Source organism: Protomyctophum parallelum (assembly GCF_964188405.1).
Source record: "Protomyctophum parallelum genome assembly, chromosome: 20".
Lineage (NCBI taxonomy): Eukaryota > Metazoa > Chordata > Actinopteri > Myctophiformes > Myctophidae > Protomyctophum > Protomyctophum parallelum.
The window spans coordinates 3,615,591-3,635,878 of record NC_139718.1 but is presented as its reverse complement, the minus strand read 5'-3'; the positions used below and the strand labels follow the sequence as shown (position 1 = coordinate 3,635,878).

General features: G+C 45.6%; 1 protein-coding gene across 1 annotated transcript in view; it reads left to right on the top strand.

The window, feature by feature from the left end:
- LOC310878489 (leucine-rich repeat and fibronectin type-III domain-containing protein 5-like) overlaps positions 1-20,288 on the top strand; it is a gene marked incomplete at both ends in the record, with an annotated part of 87,047 nt that overhangs the window by 62,850 nt on the left and 3,909 nt on the right. The window contains one exon of the mRNA XM_083792818.1: positions 17,724-17,997. Coding sequence (XP_083648944.1) covers positions 17,724-17,997 — 274 coding nt within the window. The remainder of the gene's footprint in view (positions 1-17,723; positions 17,998-20,288) is intronic.

The window sequence follows — 20,288 nt, the reverse complement described above, 5'->3', positions numbered from 1 at the left end:
TTCTGACCCACAGATGGGTGTCCACATCAAATGCATAAAGCATGTTACAGTACTCCACTCCACGGTAGCCTCCCCAGATGTAGACAACATATTCGATTAACACAGCTGTGTTGCCGTGGCGATAGGAGGGACCCTCAAGGTGACCTTCTCCTCTCCCATTTGTCTCTGGGGTCAACTTCCTCCAGCGCAGAGACACTGTGTTGAAGACGTTCACATCCATCTGATCACGGTTTACATCACAACGTCCTCCAAAGGTGAACACTTCATCCTTCACTGCAACAGCAACACAACCTGTTGTGTTTGGTCCTCCATTCAGATGTACCGTCCAGCAGAACATTGCTCACTCTGTATATCAGCTCAGATTCTTAAATTATCACTCTGGAGTCCCAGATGTCTTCTTCTTCTTCTTCTTCTTGGGGTTTTATGGCAGTTGGCATCTAAATAGTTGCATTACCGCCCCGTCCCAGATATCTGCGTTATGCATAGCTTATATTGGTTCGGCGGAGCAAATGTCACACAAGGTTTGGCCAATCCACAAAGCCGAAATGTTGAGTTGGCCAATCAGGGAAGCCAAAGACTGTTGATCTTCCTAATATGGCAAATTGATCACTGGCGCAATCAATCACGCATTGCAACAAAATAATATTGATAACGTCAGTAGTCCCAGAACGTTGGCAATTGTCACACCATCACTAACTTTCACTATATTTTACCCGACATGATGAATTCCCTAACATGCTGTATGATTCATCAAAATATATTAAACCAGTAAGACGCCTTGAGGGTGAGAGGGGTGAGGGTCACGCTGAAACAACAGGTCTGGAATGCCCATAATTTATATTGACCGAAAAAAAAGAGAAAAACTTTGGTGCAGGCCCGTCTAGAGTTTGTTGGCGGAGAGTTAGTTTTAACCTGCCACAGGTTAGTTTTAACCTGCTACAGGTTAGTTTTAACCTGCCACATGTTAGTTGTTACTGGCCACGCATGTCAGTAACCATATGTGAGTTTTAAAATGCCACACATGTCGGGAGCTACGGGTTAGTTTTAACCTGCCACAGGTTAGTTTTAACCGGGTAACCGGCCAGGCATGTCGGGAGCTATGGGTTAGGGCCGATTCATACTCCTATTTTACCACTTTTTCGGCGCTGTAGTGCCGAAATGATTTTGGCTCGTCAGAAATTGTCAGTAGCACCGAAGAGACGACTTTAGGACGGTACCCCCCCCCCCCCCCCCCCCCCGAACCTCAAATGACGTCACATTGTAGGCTCTACAGAGCCAAATGACGTCACATTGTAGGCTCTACAGAGCCAAATGACGTCACATTGTAGGCTCTACAGAGCCAAATGACGTCACATTGTAGGCTCTACAGAGCCAAATGACGTCACATTGTAGGCTCTACAGAGCCAAATGACGTCACATTGTAGGCTCTACAGAGCCAAATGACGTCACATTGTAGGCTCTACAGAGCCAAATGACGTCACATTGTAGGCTCTACAGAGCCAAATGACGTCACATTGTAGGCTCTACTGAGCCAAATGACGTCACATTGTAGGCTCTACAGAGCCAAATGACGTCACATTGTAGTCTCTACAGAGCCAAATGACGTCACATTGTAGGCTCTACAGAGCCAAATGACGTCACATTGTAGTCTCTACAGAGCCAAATGATGTCACATTGTAGGCTCTACAGAGCCAGATGACGTCACATTGTAGGCTCTACAGAGCCAAATGACGTCACATTGTAGGCTCTACAGCGCCAAATGACGTCACATTGTAGGCTCTACAGAGCCAAATGACGTCACATTGTAGTCTCTACAGAGCCAAATGATGTCACATTGTAGGCTCTACAGCGCCAAATAGACGTCACATTGTAGGCTCTACAGCGCCAAATGACGTCACATTGTAGGCTCTACAGAGCCAAATGGCGTCACATTGTAGGCTCTACAGAGCCAAATGACGTCACATTGTAGGCTCTACAGAGCCAAATGACGTCACATTGTAGGCTCTACAGAGCCAAATGACGTCACATTGTAGGCTCTACAGAGCCAAATGACGTCACATTGTAGGCTCTACAGAGCCAAATGACGTCACATTGTAGGCTCTACAGAGCCCAATGACGTCACATTGTAGGCTCTACAGAGCCAAATGACGTCACATTGTAGGCTCTACAGAGCCAAATGACGTCACATTGTAGGCTCTACAGAGCCAAATGACGTCACATTGTAGGCTCTACAGAGCCGAACCGACTTTTATTCGGCTCTAAAATAGGAGTATGAATCGGCCCAAAGTTTTAACCGGCAGTGCATTGTTTGGAGTGACGGTGTTGCCGGACAAAATGTCTGTTGGGCTGTTATGTTATGTCTTATGTCGGCAGTAAAACCTAGAGGACAGAACACATTGGTGTTACTGTACGTGTACACCAGCGTACGTTATTACGTTTCACACACGGTGCGTCCATGGAGATAAAAGTATGTCGGGACTCTGGAGGGTACGGTTGATCTCGTCTCACGAGACAATAAGCCACGATGAGATGAGTTAATGTAGACACTGAGTGAATGCTAAGTGGATGCTATGTAGAATGATAAGTGGATACTATATGTCAGTCTATGGGAATGCTAAGTGGATTCTATAAGCGGATCACACCCGCTGTATAGCCGAGCCCCCTCCTCAACCCTCTGATCATGCACGTCCATAAATTAGGTGAAGTGCGTGGCCTTGAGATGTCTGAGTTCACAGTGGTGCCGGCACGTGCACGTGCATGCGTACGTGCGTGTGTGTGTGTGTGTGTGTGCGTGCTGGTTGTCCTGTTTTACATGATGCCTTCTGAAACCTATACGGCCGTTGTAGTAAAGACACCCGTAAACCTGTAGAAAATCTGTAGTATTATATTTCATACCATACAGGAGAGTAAATGTGCACGGCAGACAGACGAGATGAGCTTTCATGAGGTTGTTTATCCCATCCTGACCTGAGATCAGATTCATAACGAGGTTTCCACTGGACACACACTGGTCTGATGATTAACCCATTCTGACCTGAGATCAGATTCTAGAAATGTCAGTCGCTCTTCGATTTAAAAAAAATAGCAGACCTACAAGCTCGTATCGCGCCACTCGGTGGCGCGATACGAGCTTGTAGATCTGCTAAAGCATATAGTCAGAATGGGTTAATGGGTTCTTAAGCAATAGCTAAAGCATAACATGATGCTGACACCAAAATGGGTTCCCGTTCAGAATGGGTTATTTCAACGAAGTACAGCATACAGCATAAAGTCACGCCAGCCAGCAGAGTGGCTGACGTCTCCACATAGGCTTAATGCGCCCCAACTGACAAAGTGATCGTATTCTAGGTGACTACTTAAGCATTTTACATTGGTGTAGGGTGTCGACATTTATTGCTCATTGGTTGATCAAAAGTCCTTTGATCAACCAGTCTGTTTTCTGGAACTATAGTGGCCCTCTGGAGTGAGTGTGGAACTATAGTGGCCCTCTGGAGTGAGTGTCGAACTATAGGGGCCCTCTGGAGTGAGTGTGGAACTATAGTGGCCCTCTCCATCGTCAAAGTTGCCCACCCCTGCTCTAAGATATTCCATCAGCCTAAACATTGATAAATCTCCTAACCAGTCCCGGCTGTTCGCCGTATTCAGGTTTAAACATCGTTTTAACAGCAGCCTCAGGCCGTTGTTGGAACCAGATATGGATAATTACATTTTGCAAAGTGTAATCAAGCCCATTTAGCACCTGTGGACCTCTGCAAAACAATACTAAAGCTCCGTATACGTTCAACTTTTAAATGTAAATCTCTATCCTTAATGGGTTTTTTTCGCTAAGGCGGAAAACACGACAAATTCGACTGTGCAGCGCGAGCGGGCAATTAGCGAGTTTTCTTTCAACACATTAAAATATGCAGTCACTTGTTTTTTCTCCCTAAAACAAGTTTGACGCTAACCTCACACTACGCCTGGTTAAGCACAGACTGCATTATGTATAAGCGCGACATTTTGATAAGGCATATCTTTCTACTATTTTAATGTTCTCTCCCCCCCTCCTCCTCCTCCCCCGTCCCCCTGCCGAGTGAACTAGAATAACCCATTCTGACCCGAGATCAGATTCATACGAGGTTTCCACTGGGACACACACTGGTCTGATTAACCCATTCTGACCTGAGATCAGATTAAAAAAAATGTCAGTCGTTCTTCGATTTTTCAAAAAATAGCAGACCTACAAGCTTGTAGCTTGTAGATCTGCTATTTTTCAATAGCTAAAGCATAACATGATGCTAACACCAAAATGGGTTCCCGTTCAGAATGGGATAAAGTGTGCTTAATTTTGTTCGGTTCTAGATATATCCATGTTCACACCGTCGGAACGTAAAAGTACGGAATTTAAACTGTACTTGAGTGAAAGTACAAAAGCATCGGCATCAAGGTGTACTGAAAGTATTCATATTGCAGAATGTGCCATTTCACAAGTTCAAAATGTGTGGAAAATATATTGAAAATAGCAGATCTACAAGCTCACAATGCGTCGTAGGCGCCGCTACAATAACAAAGATGATTAGCCCATTTTCGACCTGAGAACGATTCTACAAAAGTTTATTTTTTATTTTTTATCCTGACAGTTTTCTGAAAAACCTCTCAAACTATTTAATGTGAAGGACCTCAAAAATGATATGAAACTGGCCACCGACCCCATCTGAAAATATGTTGTTCCAGGGACCTCCCCAGACACAAAGATTTTAGTTAAAGGTATATTCAGTGATTTCACTCAAAAAACCTTAGGTTTCGTTTTTGGCTGGGACCTAAGCCTTTCATCCAATCAGGATAGAGAGTCAAAAACGAAACCTAATGTTTTTTGACCCCCAGGGGTTAACTGGGGACAGGGAGGAGGAACTCCTTATATGGTCAGCACACTCTATAGTAGAGAGGATTATCACAACAAAACAAACAAATAAGTCATATTTGAATTAAGTGAAATCACTGAATATACCTTTAAAGACTTTCGCTCTGAAAGAATATATATCCAAAGATTTACAACACATTTTGACGATAAAAAAATAAATAGAATAGATAAATGGCATCTTAGAGACAGGGTGGGAAGTTCATCTCCCTTAGAGATAGGGTGAGAAGTTCATCTCCCTTAGAGACAGGGTGAGAAGTTCACCTCCCTTAGAGATAGGGTGAGAAGTTCATCTCCCTTAGAGATAGGGTGAGAAGTTCATCTCCCTTAGAGATAGGGTGAGAAGTTCATCTCCCTTAGAGATAGGGTGAGAAGTTCATCTCCCTTAGAGATAGGGTGAGAAGTTCATCTCCCTTAGAGATAGGGTGAGAAGTTCATCTCCCTTAAAGACAGGGTGAGGAGTTCATCTCCCTTAGAGATAGGGTGAGAAGTTCACCTCCCTTAGAGATAGGGTGAGAAGTTCACCTCCCTTAGAGATAGGGTGAGAAGTTCACCTCCCTTAGAGATAGAGTGAGAAGTTCATCTCCCTTAGAGATAGGGTGAGAAGTTCATCTCCCTTAGAGGTAGGGTGAGAAGTTCATCTCCCTTAGAGATAGGGTGAGAAGTTCATCTCCCTTAGAGATAGGGTGAGAAGTTCATCTCCCTTAGAGACAGGGTGAGAAGTTCATCTCCCTTAGAGATAGGGTGAGAAGTTCATCTCCCTTAGAGATAGGGTGAGAAGTTCATCTCCCTTAGAGACAGGGTTAGAAGTTCATCTCCCTTAGAGATAGGGTGAGAAGTTCACCTCCCTTAGAGATATAGTGTATAAGAAGTTCATCTCCCTTAGAGATAGGGTGAGAAGTTAATCTCCCTTAGAGATAGGGTGAGACGTTCATCTCCCTTAGAGATAGGGTGAGAAGTTCATCTCCCTTAGAGATAGGGCGAGAAGTTCATCTCCCTTAGAGAGAGATAGGGTGAGAAGTTCATCTCCCTTAGAGATAGGGTGAGAAGTTCATCTCCCTTAGAGATAGGGTGAGAAGTTCACCTCCCTTAGAGATAGGGTGAGAAGTTCACCTCCCTTAGAGATAGAGTGAGAAGTTCATCTCCCTTAGAGATAGGGTGAGAAGTTCATCTCCCTTAGAGGTAGGGTGAGAAGTTCATCTCCCTTAGAGATAGGGTGAGAAGTTCATCTCCCTTAGAGACAGGGTGAGAAGTTCATCTCCCTTAGAGATAGGGTGAGAAGTTCATCTCCCTTAGAGACAGGGTGAGAAGTTCATCTCCCTTAGAGATAGGGTGAGAAGTTCATCTCCCTTAGAGATAGGGTGAGAAGTTCATCTCCCTTAGAGACAGGGTTAGAAGTTCATCTCCCTTAGAGATAGGGTGAGAAGTTCATCTGCCTTAGAGGTAGGGTGAGAAGTTCATCTCCCTTAGAGATAGGGTGAGAAGTTCATCTCCCTTAGAGATAGGGTGAGAAGTTCATCTCCCTTAGAGATAGGGCGAGAAGTTCATCTCCCTTAGAGATAGGGCGAGAAGTTCATCTCCCTTAGAGAGAGATAGGGTGAGAAGTTCATCTCCCTTAGAGATAGGGTGAGAAGTTCATCTCCCTTAGAGATAGGGTGAGAAGTTAATCTCCCTTAGAGATAGGGTGAGAAGTTCATCTCCCTTAGAGATAGGGTGAGAAGTTCATCTCCCTTAGAGATAGGGTGAGAAGTTCATCTCCCTTAGAAAGAGATAGGGTGAGAAGTTCACCTCCCTTAGAGAGAGATAGGGTGAGAAGTTCACCTCCCTTAGAGATAGGGTGAGAAGTTCATCTCCCTTAGAGATAGGGTGAGAAGTTCATCTCCCTTAGAGATAGGGTGAGAAGTTCATCTCCCTTAGAGATAGAGTGAGAAGTTCATCTCCCTTAGAAAGAGATAGGGTGAGAAGTTCATCTCCCTTAGAGATAGGGTGAGAAGTTCATCTCCCTTAGAGATAGGGTGAGAAGTTCATCTCCCTTAGAAAGAGATAGGGTGAGAAGTTCACCTCCCTTAGAGAGAGATAGGGTGAGAAGTTCACCTCCCTTAGAGAGAGATAGGGTGAGAAGTTCATCTCCCTTAGAGATAGGGTGAGAAGTTCATCTCCCTTAGAGATAGGGTGAGAAGTTCATCTCCCTTAGAGATAGGGTGAGAAGTTCATCTCCCTTAGAGAGAGATAGGGTGAGAAGTTAATCTCCCTTAGAGATAGGGTGAGAAGTTCATCTCCCTTAGAGAGAGATAGGGTGAGAAGTTCACCTCCCTTAGAGATAGGGTGAGAAGTCCATCTCCCTTAGAGAGAGATAGGGTGAGAAGTTAATCTCCCTTAGAGATAGGGTGAGAAGTTCATCTCCCTTAGAGAGAGATAGGGTGAGAAGTTCACCTCCCTTAGAGAGAGATAGGGTGAGAAGTTCACCTCCCTTAGAGATAGGGTGAGAAGTCCACCTCCCTTAGAGAGAGATAGGGTGAGAAGTTCATCTCCCTTAGAGATAGGGTGAGAAGTTCATCTCCCTTAGAGATAGGGTGAGAAGTTCATCTCCCTTAGAGACAGGGTGAGAAGTTCATCTCCCTTAGAGACAGGGTCAGAAGTTCATCTCCCTTAGAGAGAGATAGGGTGAGAAGTTCACCTCCCTTAGAGAGAGATAGGGTGAGAAGTTCATCTCCCTTAGAGATAGGGTGAGAAGTTCATCTCCCTTAGAGATAGGGTGAGAAGTTCATCTCCCTTAGAGATAGGGTGAGAAGTTCATCTCCCTTAGAGATAGGGTGAGAAGTTCAGTCACGTGAGAGAGACTCGGAGTGGAGCCGAATGCGTCTTCGCCTGGTGGTTCGTATTCTTTGGGCCAATACGATTTTTTACCCAAGCGGTGCAAATTAATTTAAAGGACCTATAACATAAAATTCAACTTTTTCAATTTATTTTGTGTTTTTGGGGCTCCCATGTGTGTTTTCTATCCCCACAAATAACCAATTTTGAACAATCAGGCCTTCATGTCATATGGGTGTTTTAATGGAAATTGCTCTCAGAAACAGCTCGACTGATTTTGGCCTCATCGTGATGTCATCAATGTCACCCTACTTTGTATAATTCCTCCCTGCTTCTCCCTGCTTGGCACTCAGCATCAAGGGTTGGATTGGGGGGGTAAGTCCCTGCGACATACTAGCGTCATGTCCAGGGGGTGTACTTGTACATCAAGCTGCCTCACGCTACAGAAACAGGGGATAGGCTCCTGCCCCTATGGGCCTCATGGCTACAGAAACAGGAGATAGGCTCCTAGCCTATGGGCCTCATGGCTACAGAAACAGGAGATAGGCTCCTGCCCCTATGGGCCTCATGGCTACAGAAACAGGAGATAGACTCCTGCCCCTATGGGCCTCATGGCTACAGAAACAGGAGATAGGCTCTTGCCCCTATGGGCCTCATGGCTACAGAAACAGGAGATAGGCTCCTGCCCTATGGGCCTCATGGCTACAGAAACAGGAGATAGGCTCCTGCCCTATGGGCCTCATGGCTACAGAAACAGGAGATAGGCTCCTGTCCCTACAATTTACAATTTACAATTTAGGCATTTAGCAGACGCTCTTAATCCAGAGCGACTTACATTTAAGCAAGAACAAAAGCATGGGAATACATCACATAAAAGCATTTATCATGAAACATGCGTAAGCTAAGAAAGTAACAGTGGAATATCTATATAATGAAACTATACATACATATAATGAAACTATGGGCCTCATGGCTACAGAAACAGGAGATAGGCTCCTGCCCCTATGGGCCTCATGGCTACAGAAACAGGAGATAGGCTCCTGCCCCTATGGGCCTCATGGCTACAGAAACAGGAGATAGGCTCCTGCCCCTATGGGCCTCATGGCTACAGAAACAGGAGATAGGCTCCTGCCCCTATGGGCCTCATGGCTACAGAAACAGGAGATATGCTCCTGCCCCTATGGGCCTCATGGCTACAGAAACAGGAGATAGGCTCCTGCCCCTATGGGCCTCATGGCTACAGAAACAGGAGATAGGCTCCTGCCCCTATGGGCCTCATGGCTACAGAAACAGGAGATAGGCTCCTGCCCCTATGGGCCTCATGGCTACAGAAACAGGAGATAGGCTCCTGCCCCTATGGGCCTCATGGCTACAGAAACAGGAGATAGGCTCCTGCCCCTATGGGCCTCATGGCTACAGAAACAGGAGATAGGCTCCTGCCCCTATGGGCCTCATGGCTACAGAAACAGGAGATAGGCTCCTGCCCCTATGGGCCTCATGGCTACAGAAACAGGAGATAGGCTCCTGCCCCTATGGGCCTCATGGCTACAGAAACAGGAGATAGGCTCCTGCCCCCTATGGGCCTCATGGCTACAGAAACAGGAGATAGGCTCCTGTCCTATGGGCCTCATGGCTACAGAAACAGGAGATAGGCTCCTGCCCCTATGGGCCTCATGGCTACAGAAACAGGAGATAGGCTCCTGCCCCTATGGGCCTCATGGCTACAGAAACAGGAGATAGGCTCCTGCCCCTATGGGCCTCATGGCTACAGAAACAGGAGATAGGCTCCTGCCCCTATGGGCCTCATGGCTACAGAAACAGGAGAAGGGCTCCTGCCCATAGACTGTAAAAAAAAATATGGACAAAGCGTTCGCCGGGTCTGATATGGACATAAAATCAAACCAGTCAGTCCTTGTATTGTAAATCGCCATCTTTCTAGATCCGTTTTGGCCCAGCTGGCCATTGGCTGGCCCAGACGACGAGGCGGGACTTCCCCCCTTCTTCTTAGTTGGTTTTTATTTTGACTCGAACGGGGGGTGGCTCCCGTTTATAGACTGTAACGGTAGCCACGCCCCTCAGAACATACGCGACTTTATGGTCATTTTTTAAATAAATGGGACAATAATTTTCCGGTCCTCATGGCTCGGCAAGGCTACTTACTTGTCTTGTTTGGAACATTTCCAAAGAGAGATCAGACTTATTAGCGCCAGGTAGTCATGGAACATTATAGCCTACCTCCCGGTTTTGAGGGGGAAATGGAAGGGCTTGGCTTTTTCAGAGTAAAATCTCCCTCATCTGCTGGCCACTCTAGCGCCTTTATTTTGAAAAATCCCGGGACATATGAAGTGTTAAAAACCCGGAAGAGACGTTCAAGGCGCTTTCTTGACGCTATACACCATGGGTTCCCAAAGTGGGTTCCGGGGATCCCTAGGGGTACCTGAGCGAGTTCCAGGGGGTCCCTATAGCTCAATTAGAGATACAGTATTTAGGAACCAAATGGACCCTTATGGGTCTGTAACTCAGAGAGTGTACACATGGAACCAAATGGACCCTGAAGGGGTCCATAATGCGTGGGTGTCCATGAAATTAATATATTTCTGAATCACTGCTAGAGCCGTAAAAATCCTCCCTTATCGGGGGTCACTGACATGTGTTTTCAAATGGGGGGTCTGTGGCCTAATGAATGTTCATTTGGGGGTCCTCCTTGGGAATGGGGGGTCTGTGGCCTAATGAATGTTCATTTGGGGGTCCTCCTTGGGAATGGGGGGTCTGTGGCCTAATGAATGTTCATTTGGGGGTCCTCCTTGGGAATGGGGGGTCTGTGGCCTAATGAATGTTCATTTGGGGGTCCTCCTTGGGAATGGGGGGTCTGTGGCCTAATGAATGTTCATTTGGGGGTCCTCCTTGGGAATGGGGGGTCTGTGGCCTAATGAATGTTCATTTGGGGGTCCTCCTTGGGAATGGGGGGTCTGTGGCCTAATGAATGTTCATTTGGGGGTCCTCCTTGGGAATGGGGGGTCTGTGGCCTAATGAATGTTGATTTGGGGGTCCTCCTTGGGAATGGGGGGTCCGTGGCCTAATGAATGTTCATTTGGGGGTCCTCCTTGGGAATGGGGGGTCTGTGGCCTAATGAATGTTCATTTGGGGGTCCTCCTTGGGAATGGGGGGTCTGTGGCCTAATGAATGTTCATTTGGGGGTCCTCCTTGACACCAAAAAGTGTGGTAACCACTGCACTACACTGTCTGGATGTGCAGCCTGTGTGCACTAATTAAATCCTCATCAGAGTCATTAAGCAGAATCAGACTAAAACTATTCAGGGAATTTGAGTCACAGTCTGTTAAAAAAAAAGGAAAGAAAAGAAAAGAAAAAAAAAACACATTAAAATCTATAATTAATTAAATTGCATCGTTATCCACGGGCGTTCCGACAGTGACATTTAATCCATTTAGACCTGAGGAGGATTCTATACAAAATGTCTTCTAAATCCTGACAAACCCTATTTTTCAGTCGTTCTCAAACATTTTCAAGTCAAGGACCCCCAAAATTATATGTAATTGGCCGCCGACCCCCAAGTGAAAATATGTTGTTCCAGGAAATCCCCCTCCCCCCCCCTCGCCAGAAGCAAAGATTCAAGTTAAAAACGTTGAAAGAATAGATTATCCAAAGATTTGCGCCACGTTTTCACGATAAAAAAATAAATAGCGCGGCACAGAGTGCCGCGCTATGAGCTTGTAGATCTGCTATTTTTTTCAATAGCTAAAGTAATAACACAATGCTTAAAACACCAAAAGGGGTTCCCGACCAGAATGGATTAACCCATTCTGAACGGGAACCCATTTTGGTGTCGGCATCATGTCGTGCTTTAGCTATTGAAAAATAGCAGACCTACAAGCTCGTAGCGCGCCACCGAGTGGCGCGCTACGAGCTTGTAGGTCTGCTATTTTTGGAAAAATCAAAGAACGACTGACATTTTTTAGAATCTGATCTCAGGTCAGAATGGGTTAAAATCAGACCAGTGTGTGTCCAGTGGAAACCTCGTATGAATCTGATCTCAGGTCAGAATGGATTAATAGCTTGTGTGTCACATCTCCATCTGTTGATTGCAATGGAAGCCAGACAGAGTGAGGGCATTTCCAAATGGTCCATTCTTTTTCCTCTTCTCTTCACCCACAAATGATCCTTTTGTTTAGCGTATATAACCCATTCTGACCTGAGATCAGATTCATACGAGTTTTCCACTGGACACACACTGGTCTGATTAACCCATTCTGACCTGAGATCAGATTCTAAAAATGTCAGTCGTTCTTCGATTTTTCAAAAAATAGCAGACCTACAAGCTCGTATCGCGCCACTCGGTGGCGCGATACGAGCTTGTAGGTCTGCTATTTTTAAATAGCTAAAGCACAACATGATGCTGACACCAAAATGGGTGCCCGGTCAGAATGGGATAAGCTGGGATGGGAGCTGGAACCCCACCCGGACGGACCGGCGGCTCATTCATGCCGGATAGAATGCTCTTTATATCCCATTGATGCCTGGAACGCATCTGTGTCACCTAATAGCTTTTATATCCAATATCTTTTTTAGAACTTTTGCTGTTTAAGAAATAGCAGATCTAAACAAGCTCTTGTAGAACAACATATCTTCAGATGGGGAGGGGGGGGGGGGGGGGGGGGGTCAGCGACCAAATTCATATACTTTTGGGGTCCGTGACATGAAAATGGTTTGAGAACCACTGATATAGAAACATGAGGTTTATCAGAAAATTCTCATGATATATGATATGATATAGTAGTTTATTGTCAGTTCACACTGAAATGTGTCTTGCGCCCCAGCAGCAGAAGTATGCAGAAACACATATACACACATTTGACATAAACACAAAGAACAAGACAATATTACATACATTAAGACATGAAGACAAGAGCAATATAGATTACCCCGTGGCAAATGGTAAATGGTGCATTTATATAGCGCCTTTATCCAAGGCGCTTTGCATAGATTGTGCATTACATTCACCCCATTCATACACCGATTGAGGCGGAAGCCATGCAAGGCACCAACCAGCACATCGGGAGCAATTGGGGGTTCAGTGTCTTCTTGCCCAAGGACACTTCGACATGTAGACAGGAGGAGGAGCCGGGATTCGAACCGCCAACCCATGGATCATTGGACGACCTGCTCTACCTCCTGAGCCACAGTCGCCCCCGTGGCTTTACTACAACTCCTGATTAAGCCTCAAGGTCGACTGGTGGACAAAAAGGACCTCTTCAGTCTGACCTTATTGTATGCTGGTACACCATATCTCCTTCCTGAAGGCAGCAACCTATATTCTCCATAAACAACACATGCTTATTTATAGAAGACATATTTAGCCCATTCTGAACGGGAACGCATTTTGGTGTCAGCATCATGTTATGCTTTAGCTATTGAAAAATAGCAGATCTACAAGCTCATAGCGCGCCACCGAGTGGCGCGCTACGAGCTTGTAGGTCTGCTATTTTTTGAAAAATCAAAGAACGACTGACATTTTTTAGAATCTGATCTCAGGTCAGAATGGAAAACTGTCAGGATGTAGAAGACATTTTTAGAATCTGATCTCAGGTCAGAATGGGTTCATCAGACCAGTGTGTGTGTGTCCAGTGGAAACCTTCGTATGAATCTGATCTCAGGTCAGAATGGGATAGTATAGAATGTGGTCTCAGTGGGTTATGTGGAGCTCTGCAGTGGCCGTGATGATGATGGGTCTCTATTACACTAATCTATGTAACAATGCCTCTGGCAAAGACCCCACGGCCTGGGCAGCCTGCTCTGTGTGTGTGTGTGTGTGTGTGTGTGTGTGTGTGTGTGTGTGTGTGTGTGTGTGTGTGTGTGTGTGCGTGTGCGTGTGCGCGCGTGTGTGTGTGTGTGTGTGTGTGTGTGTGTGTGTGTGTGTGTGTGTGCGTGTGCGTGCGCGCGCGCGTGCGTGCGTGCGTGTGTGTGTGTGCGTGCCTGTTCTCAATTTCAACTGAGTGGATTAATGCAGACCCACAAATGACACACACACACAAGCGCACACACACGCACAAGCACACACACACATTCCACAAACCCCATTTTCTTCTTGTGGTGGTAAATGGCTCTCTCTACTCGCTCTCTGGCCGGGCGACATATAGATTCAGTGGGTTTAACCCCTTAACCGAACCCTGAACCTTGTCAGTGTTGTTTTTGGCAGCAAAGTCTCCTGAATATAGTTTTCATTATTTTAGTTTTAGTCACATTTCAAGTTCAGTCACCCGGAATGTTAATTAGTGTTTTAGTTTTTGTCGACTAAATATCATAAAGATGTTAGTCGACTAAATCTATACACGTGGTTTTGTCGACTAAAATGTATTTTGTCGGTGACTATATATATATATATATATATATAGGTTTTTTTTGTCAGTGAAAAAGGTAGTCTATAGATAATAGCAGTAGACGAAAGCGACACTGCCACCTGGTGGTGTTTGTGGTCATGACACCATTAACCCATGGCCAGAACTAAAGGCTGTTGTTTGTTGTTGTCTGACTCCTGGCAGATTGGAACGTTCACAGTGACTCGTCCATCTGGCTGCTGCCAGATGCCCCCTAGGGGGATGGGATGGGGAGGAGGGGGGAGGGGGGGGGGCTTAACGAGGGGGGGCTTAACGAGGACGTTCGATTATCACTTTTAACGAGGAGATCTATGGGGACGACGGGCTCTAAGGAGACATACCAGGGACACGGGGAGGACACATGTACACAAACATTAGAGTATATATATGAATAGAGACGGCACCGGATTCCTCCTCCCATCCACTTGCATTAACCCATTCTGACCTGAGATCAGATTCTAAAAATGTCTATTACATCCTGACAGTTTCATTATTAACCCATTCTGACCTGAGATCAGATTCTAAAAGTGTCTTCGATTTTTCAAAAATAGCAGACCTACAAGCTCGTATCGCGCCCCTCGGTGGCGCGCTACGAGCTTGTAGATCTGCTATTTTTCAATAGCTAAAGCATAACATGATGCTGACACCAAAATGGGTGCCCGGTCAGAATGGGTTAAGTTGCTCAAAAGCGCATGAGGCGATTTCACTCCTAGGAACAAGTGCATTCTGGGATGGATTGCCCCCAATAACATGAACGCGCTGGTCGTTGACTGTCGTCGTGCCGTTTGTGCGCGTTCACGTATGAAACATTCGTTCACGTGTCATGGCCCCAAACACATGAACGCGCTTCAATGATAGTCAACGGAGCAGCGCTGGCGCCTCCAGCTGCAATGCCAAATGTACTACATTTACTTCAGTAGATGCAGAGTTTAGTTTTTTTCCGCTGCAGTATTGCTTCGATTTCCAGATTTACGGAAAAAAACTAAAAGATTGAATATGGAGATAAGAGGTATTCTGCAGGACAGCGACGAAATGGACTCTAACCCATTCTGACCTGAGATCAGATTCATACGAGGTTTCCACTGGACACACACTGGTCTGATGAACCCATTCTGACCTGAGATCAGATTTAAAAAAATGTCAGTCGTGTCAAAAATAGCAGACCTACAAGCTCGTATCGCGCCACTCGGTGGCACGCTACGAGCTTGTAGATCTGCTATTTTTCAATAGCTAAAGCATAACATGATGCTATAACACCAAAATGGGTTCCCGATCAGAATGGGCAAATGGACTCGTACAGACTCTTACAGTGTGTATGATAGGAGAGGAAAAAAAAGAAGAAGCTATTGCGTTTGTGATTTATTTTTTCATCTATATTTCCGTCCCCCGCCTTTGGAAAAAAGGGTTCTACTCCATTCTATACTTGTCTATACTTTTCAATTGTCTCTTTTTGTTTTTCTCTTCTCGCTTCATTCAGCAGAAAGTTCCTGAAGTTTGTGTGAAGAGGCGATCCAAAGGTCACCTCGCAGACAGGACTGTGTTTTCCAATATATATATATAGCTTTATTTGTATTCAGTCAACGACTGTTCCTCACTTCATTCCTCTCTCTTCTACCCAGACTTACACTTTTGAATAATTCATTCATTTTAGTTTTGTTTTTTCTCAGTTTGGGTATTTCAGTATGGGGCATAAACTTAGTATGTATTAATAGAGACGGCGCCGGATTTCTCCTCCCGTCCACTTGCATTAAGTTGCTCAAAAGCGCATGAGGTGAATTCACTCCTCATTCCGCGTAGGAACAGAGTGCATTCTGGGATTGATTTGGCCCAAACACATGAACGCGCTGGCCGTTGACTATCATTGCACGCGTTCAGCGTTCATGTGTCATTCATCATGAACGTGCGCAATGATAGTCAACAGACCAGCGCGTTCATGTGTTTGGGCCCATCGCTGCAATACCAAATTCAGCCACTATGTCCATTTCGCCTCAGGGTTTCCTCTGGGTGCCGTCTCTATTAATATATACTCTATTCATATATACTCTAAGGGTTAAGAGTAAGGGGTGGTGAGGGGTGCGTTAAAACGACCGGATTAAGGTTGGTGAGGGGTGCGTTAAAACGACCAGATTAAGGTTGGTGAGGGGTGCGTTAAAACGACCGGATTAAGGTTGGTGGGGGGTGCGTTAAAACGACCGGATTAAGGTTGGTGGGGGGTGCGTTAAAACGACCGGATTAAGGTTGGTGAGGGGTGCGTTAAAACGACCGGATTAAGGTTGGTGAGGGGTGTGTTAAAACGACCAGATTAAGGTTGGTGAGGGGTCCGTTAAAACGACCAGATTAAGGTTGGTGGGGGGTGCGTTAAAACGACCAGATTAAGGTTGGTGAGGGGTGTGTTAAAACGACCGGATTAAGGTTGGTGGGGGGTGCGTTAAAACGACCGGATTAAGGTTGGTGAGGGGTGCGTTAAAACGACCGGATTAAGGTTGGTGAGGGGTGCGTTAAAACGACCGGATTAAGGTCGGTGAGGGGTGCGTTAAGACGACCGGATTAAGGTTGGTGAGGGGTGCGTTAAAACGACCGGATTAAGGTTGGTGAGGGGTGCGTTAAGACGACCGGATTAAGGTTGGTGAGGGGACCGTTAAAACGACCGGAATAAGGTTGGTGAGGGGTGCGTTAAGACGACCGGATTAAGGTTGGCGAGGGGTGCGTTAGGACGACCGGATTAAGGTTGAAGTTGACCTGAAGTTGCTGTTCTTTTAGCCTGTTTGCCTGTTATTTTTTTGTGCTTCATTTTTGGACAGTCCATCACTGTGAATATTGCACTGCCTGGTTGACGTTTGGAGACTTTGGGGTAAATAAATAAAAACCAACAAAATGCCATTCTTGGACAGTTGTCTGATTCTTGGATGCTTTGGCCTTCCGTTCAGCCTTCACAAATATAGTTCCCATTTTGACAGATCGAAAATAACTTTTTATGTAACCACTTGAACTGCAGCGTGCGTCTCTATTCTGGTGGGGAACATTCCACACACGCACGTACGAACGAACGCAGCCACGCACGCACACACCAGTGTTGTTTTTGGCAGCAATTTTTTATTTTAATTTTAGTCATAGTCTTTTGAATAGTTTTCCTTTAGTTTTTGTCACATTTTAGTAACCAGGAATGTCTTAGTGTTTAGTCTAGTTTTAGTCGACTAAATGTCATACGATTTTAGTCGACTAAATCTACAGTTGATTTAGTCGACTAAAATGTGTTTTGACAGGCCTTGATGTCGTTGTAATGACATATTTTACACTTTGGTTGCATGCTGAAAATAGCAGATATACAATCTCACTACGCGACGTTGTGAGCATAAAACTGGATCTCTTGTCCACTAGTCCCTTCCTAACATTTTAGTCTAGTTTTTATTTGTTGATGAAATTGTCAGTATATTTAGTCTTAGTTTTAGTCACCATAGATTCGTTTTTATTTAGTTTTAGTCAGTGAAAAAAGGTAGTCGACGAACATTTGTCGTCAACACTGATGCACTCACGCACGCACGCACGCTTAGAGAGATAGACACTAACCCTGCTTCTCTCTCTCTCCCCCCCCCCCCCCCCCCCCCCCCTCCCCTCACAGGATGATCCCGCCCACCAGTAAGAACTTCCTGGTGAACAACCTGGCGGCGGGCACGGCGTACGACCTGTGCGTGCTGGCCATCTACGACGACGCCGTGACGTCGCTGACGGCCACGCGCGTGGTGGGCTGCGTGGCCTTCGTCACGCAGACAGAGTACCTGCGCTGCCACTTCATGCAGTCGCAGTTCCTGGGCGGCACCATGATCATCATCATCGGGGGCATCATCGTGGCCTCCGTGCTCGTCTTCATCATCATCCTGATGATACGATACAAGGTATATACCCGTCTGTCTGTCTGTCTGTCTGTCTGTCTGTCTGTCTGTCTCTGTCTCTGTCTCTGTCTCTGTCTGTGTCTGTGTCTGTGTCTGTCTGTCTGTGTCTGTCTGTCTGTCTGTCTGTGTCTGTGTGTCTGTCTGTCTGTCTGTCTGTCTGTCTGTCTGTCTGTCTGTCTGTCTCTGTCTCTGTCTCTGTCTCTGTCTGTGTCTGTGTCTGTGTCTGTCTGTCTGTGTCTGTCTGTCTGTCTGTCTGTGTCTGTGTGTCTGTCTGTCTGTCTGTCTGTCTGTCTGTCTGTCTCTGTCTCTGTCTCTGTCTGTGTCTGTGTCTGTGTCTGTCTGTCTGTGTCTGTCTGTCTGTCTGTCTGTCTGTGTCTGTGTGTCTGTCTGTCTGTCTGTCTGTCTGTCTCTGTCTCTGTCTCTGTCTCTGTCTCTGTCTGTGTCTGTGTCTGTGTCTGTCTGTCTGTGTCTGTCTGTCTGTCTGTCTGTCTGTCTGTCTGTCTGTCTGTCTGTCTGTCTGTCTGTCTGTCTGTCTGTCTGTCTGTCTGTCTGTGTCTGTCTGTGTCTGTGTCTGTGTCTGTGTCTGTGTCTGTGTCTGTGTCTGTGTCTGTCTGTCTGTCTGTCTGTCTGTCTGTCTGTGTCTGTGTCTGTCTGTCTGTGTCTGTGTCTGTGTCTGTCTGTCTGTCTGGTGTTCATCATCATCCTACGATACGATACAAGGTACCGTCTGTCTGTCCGTTTAAAGGACAACTTTAGTTTTTTTCAACCAAGGTTCATGTTTCAGGTTGTTATTAGGGCGGCGGTGGCTCAGGGGTAGAGTGCCTGGATGGTAACCGTAAGGTTGCCAGTTCGAACCCGGGCTCCCCCAGAATTACTGTTGAAGTGTCCTTGAGCAAGACACTGAACCCCTAATTGCTCCCGATATGCTAGTTGGTGCCTTGCATGGTTTCCGAATGGGTGTGTGAATGGGTGAATGTAATGCACAATCTCTGTAAAGCGCCTTGGATAAAGGCGCTATATAAATGCACCATTTACCATTTAAAAGGTGAGTGTTAATTTTCTTTCATTTGCTGCTTTCTTTCGTTTTGGGGATTTTAGCAGTTTTTGACAGGGGGGCGGGGGCATTCGAGCATGGGGCTAAATATGTATTTCTTTACAATTTTGTATGGCGATTTTATTTATTTATTATTTACTATAGTCCTACTAGACCCCAAGAAATTACATCTGACCACAAAAGATCACAGGATCTACTGAATGTTACAAACTGACATATTGAGCCTATACACACATAAGCCTTCCCCCAGTAGGCTACCTTCACATTCAGTAGATCCTGTGATCTTCTGTGGTCAGATGTAATTTCCTGGGGTTTATTAGGACTATAGTAAATAATAAAAAAAGAAATTGCCATAACATTTTGTAAAAAATACATATTTAGCCCCATGCTCGAATGCCCCCGCCCCCCTGTCAAAAACAACTAAATTCCCTAAAACGAAAGAAAGCAGCAAGTGAAAAAAGATTAACACTCATCTTTTACTTTATCTAATAACAAACTAAAACATGAACCTTGGTTGAAAAAAACTAAATTTGTCCTTTGCTCCCGGCGGAACGTTCCGTCAGACGGAATCCAACCGGCAACTGCTTCTGGTGTAATGTTCCGTCTGATAAGCTTTATTATTGATATCAAACCGGATCGCTGATTTCTTTTTATTATTATTATTATTATTATTTTGGCTTGGCCTTTCCCTTCTTTAGTGGTCCTAGACCGGATGGCGAAACCACGCTCCCGTCCACCTCCAGGCTGAACAAAAAGCTGAATAACTCTCCGTTGGTTCGGATAAAATGTGCGATGTTCGGAGGTCTTTGCTGATCATTATTCGGTGGTTTAGATGGAAACTGATTGGCAAGAATATATGGCAAGAATATTATATTCTCTGTTCATATACAATCCCCTTTATTTTTCATTTTAACATGTTGCTCTATAACACAATGTTCCTAAACTCCATAATGCTTGCTTGCACAGCTGCGTGCTTAACTGCTGTGCTGCCTCTGGGCGACTGTGGGGATAATTATTTTGTTTATACATCCTCTCTCTCTCTCTCTCTCTCTCTCTCTCTGTCTCTGTCTGTCTGTCTGTCTGTCTGTCTGTCTGTCTGTCTGTCTGTCTGTCTGTCTGTCTGTCTGTCTGTCTGTCTGTCTGTCTGTCTGTCTGTCTGTCTGTCTGTCTGTCTGTCTGTCTGTCTGTCTGTCTCTCTCTCTCTCTCTCTCTCTCTCTCTCTCTCTCTCTCTCTCTCTCT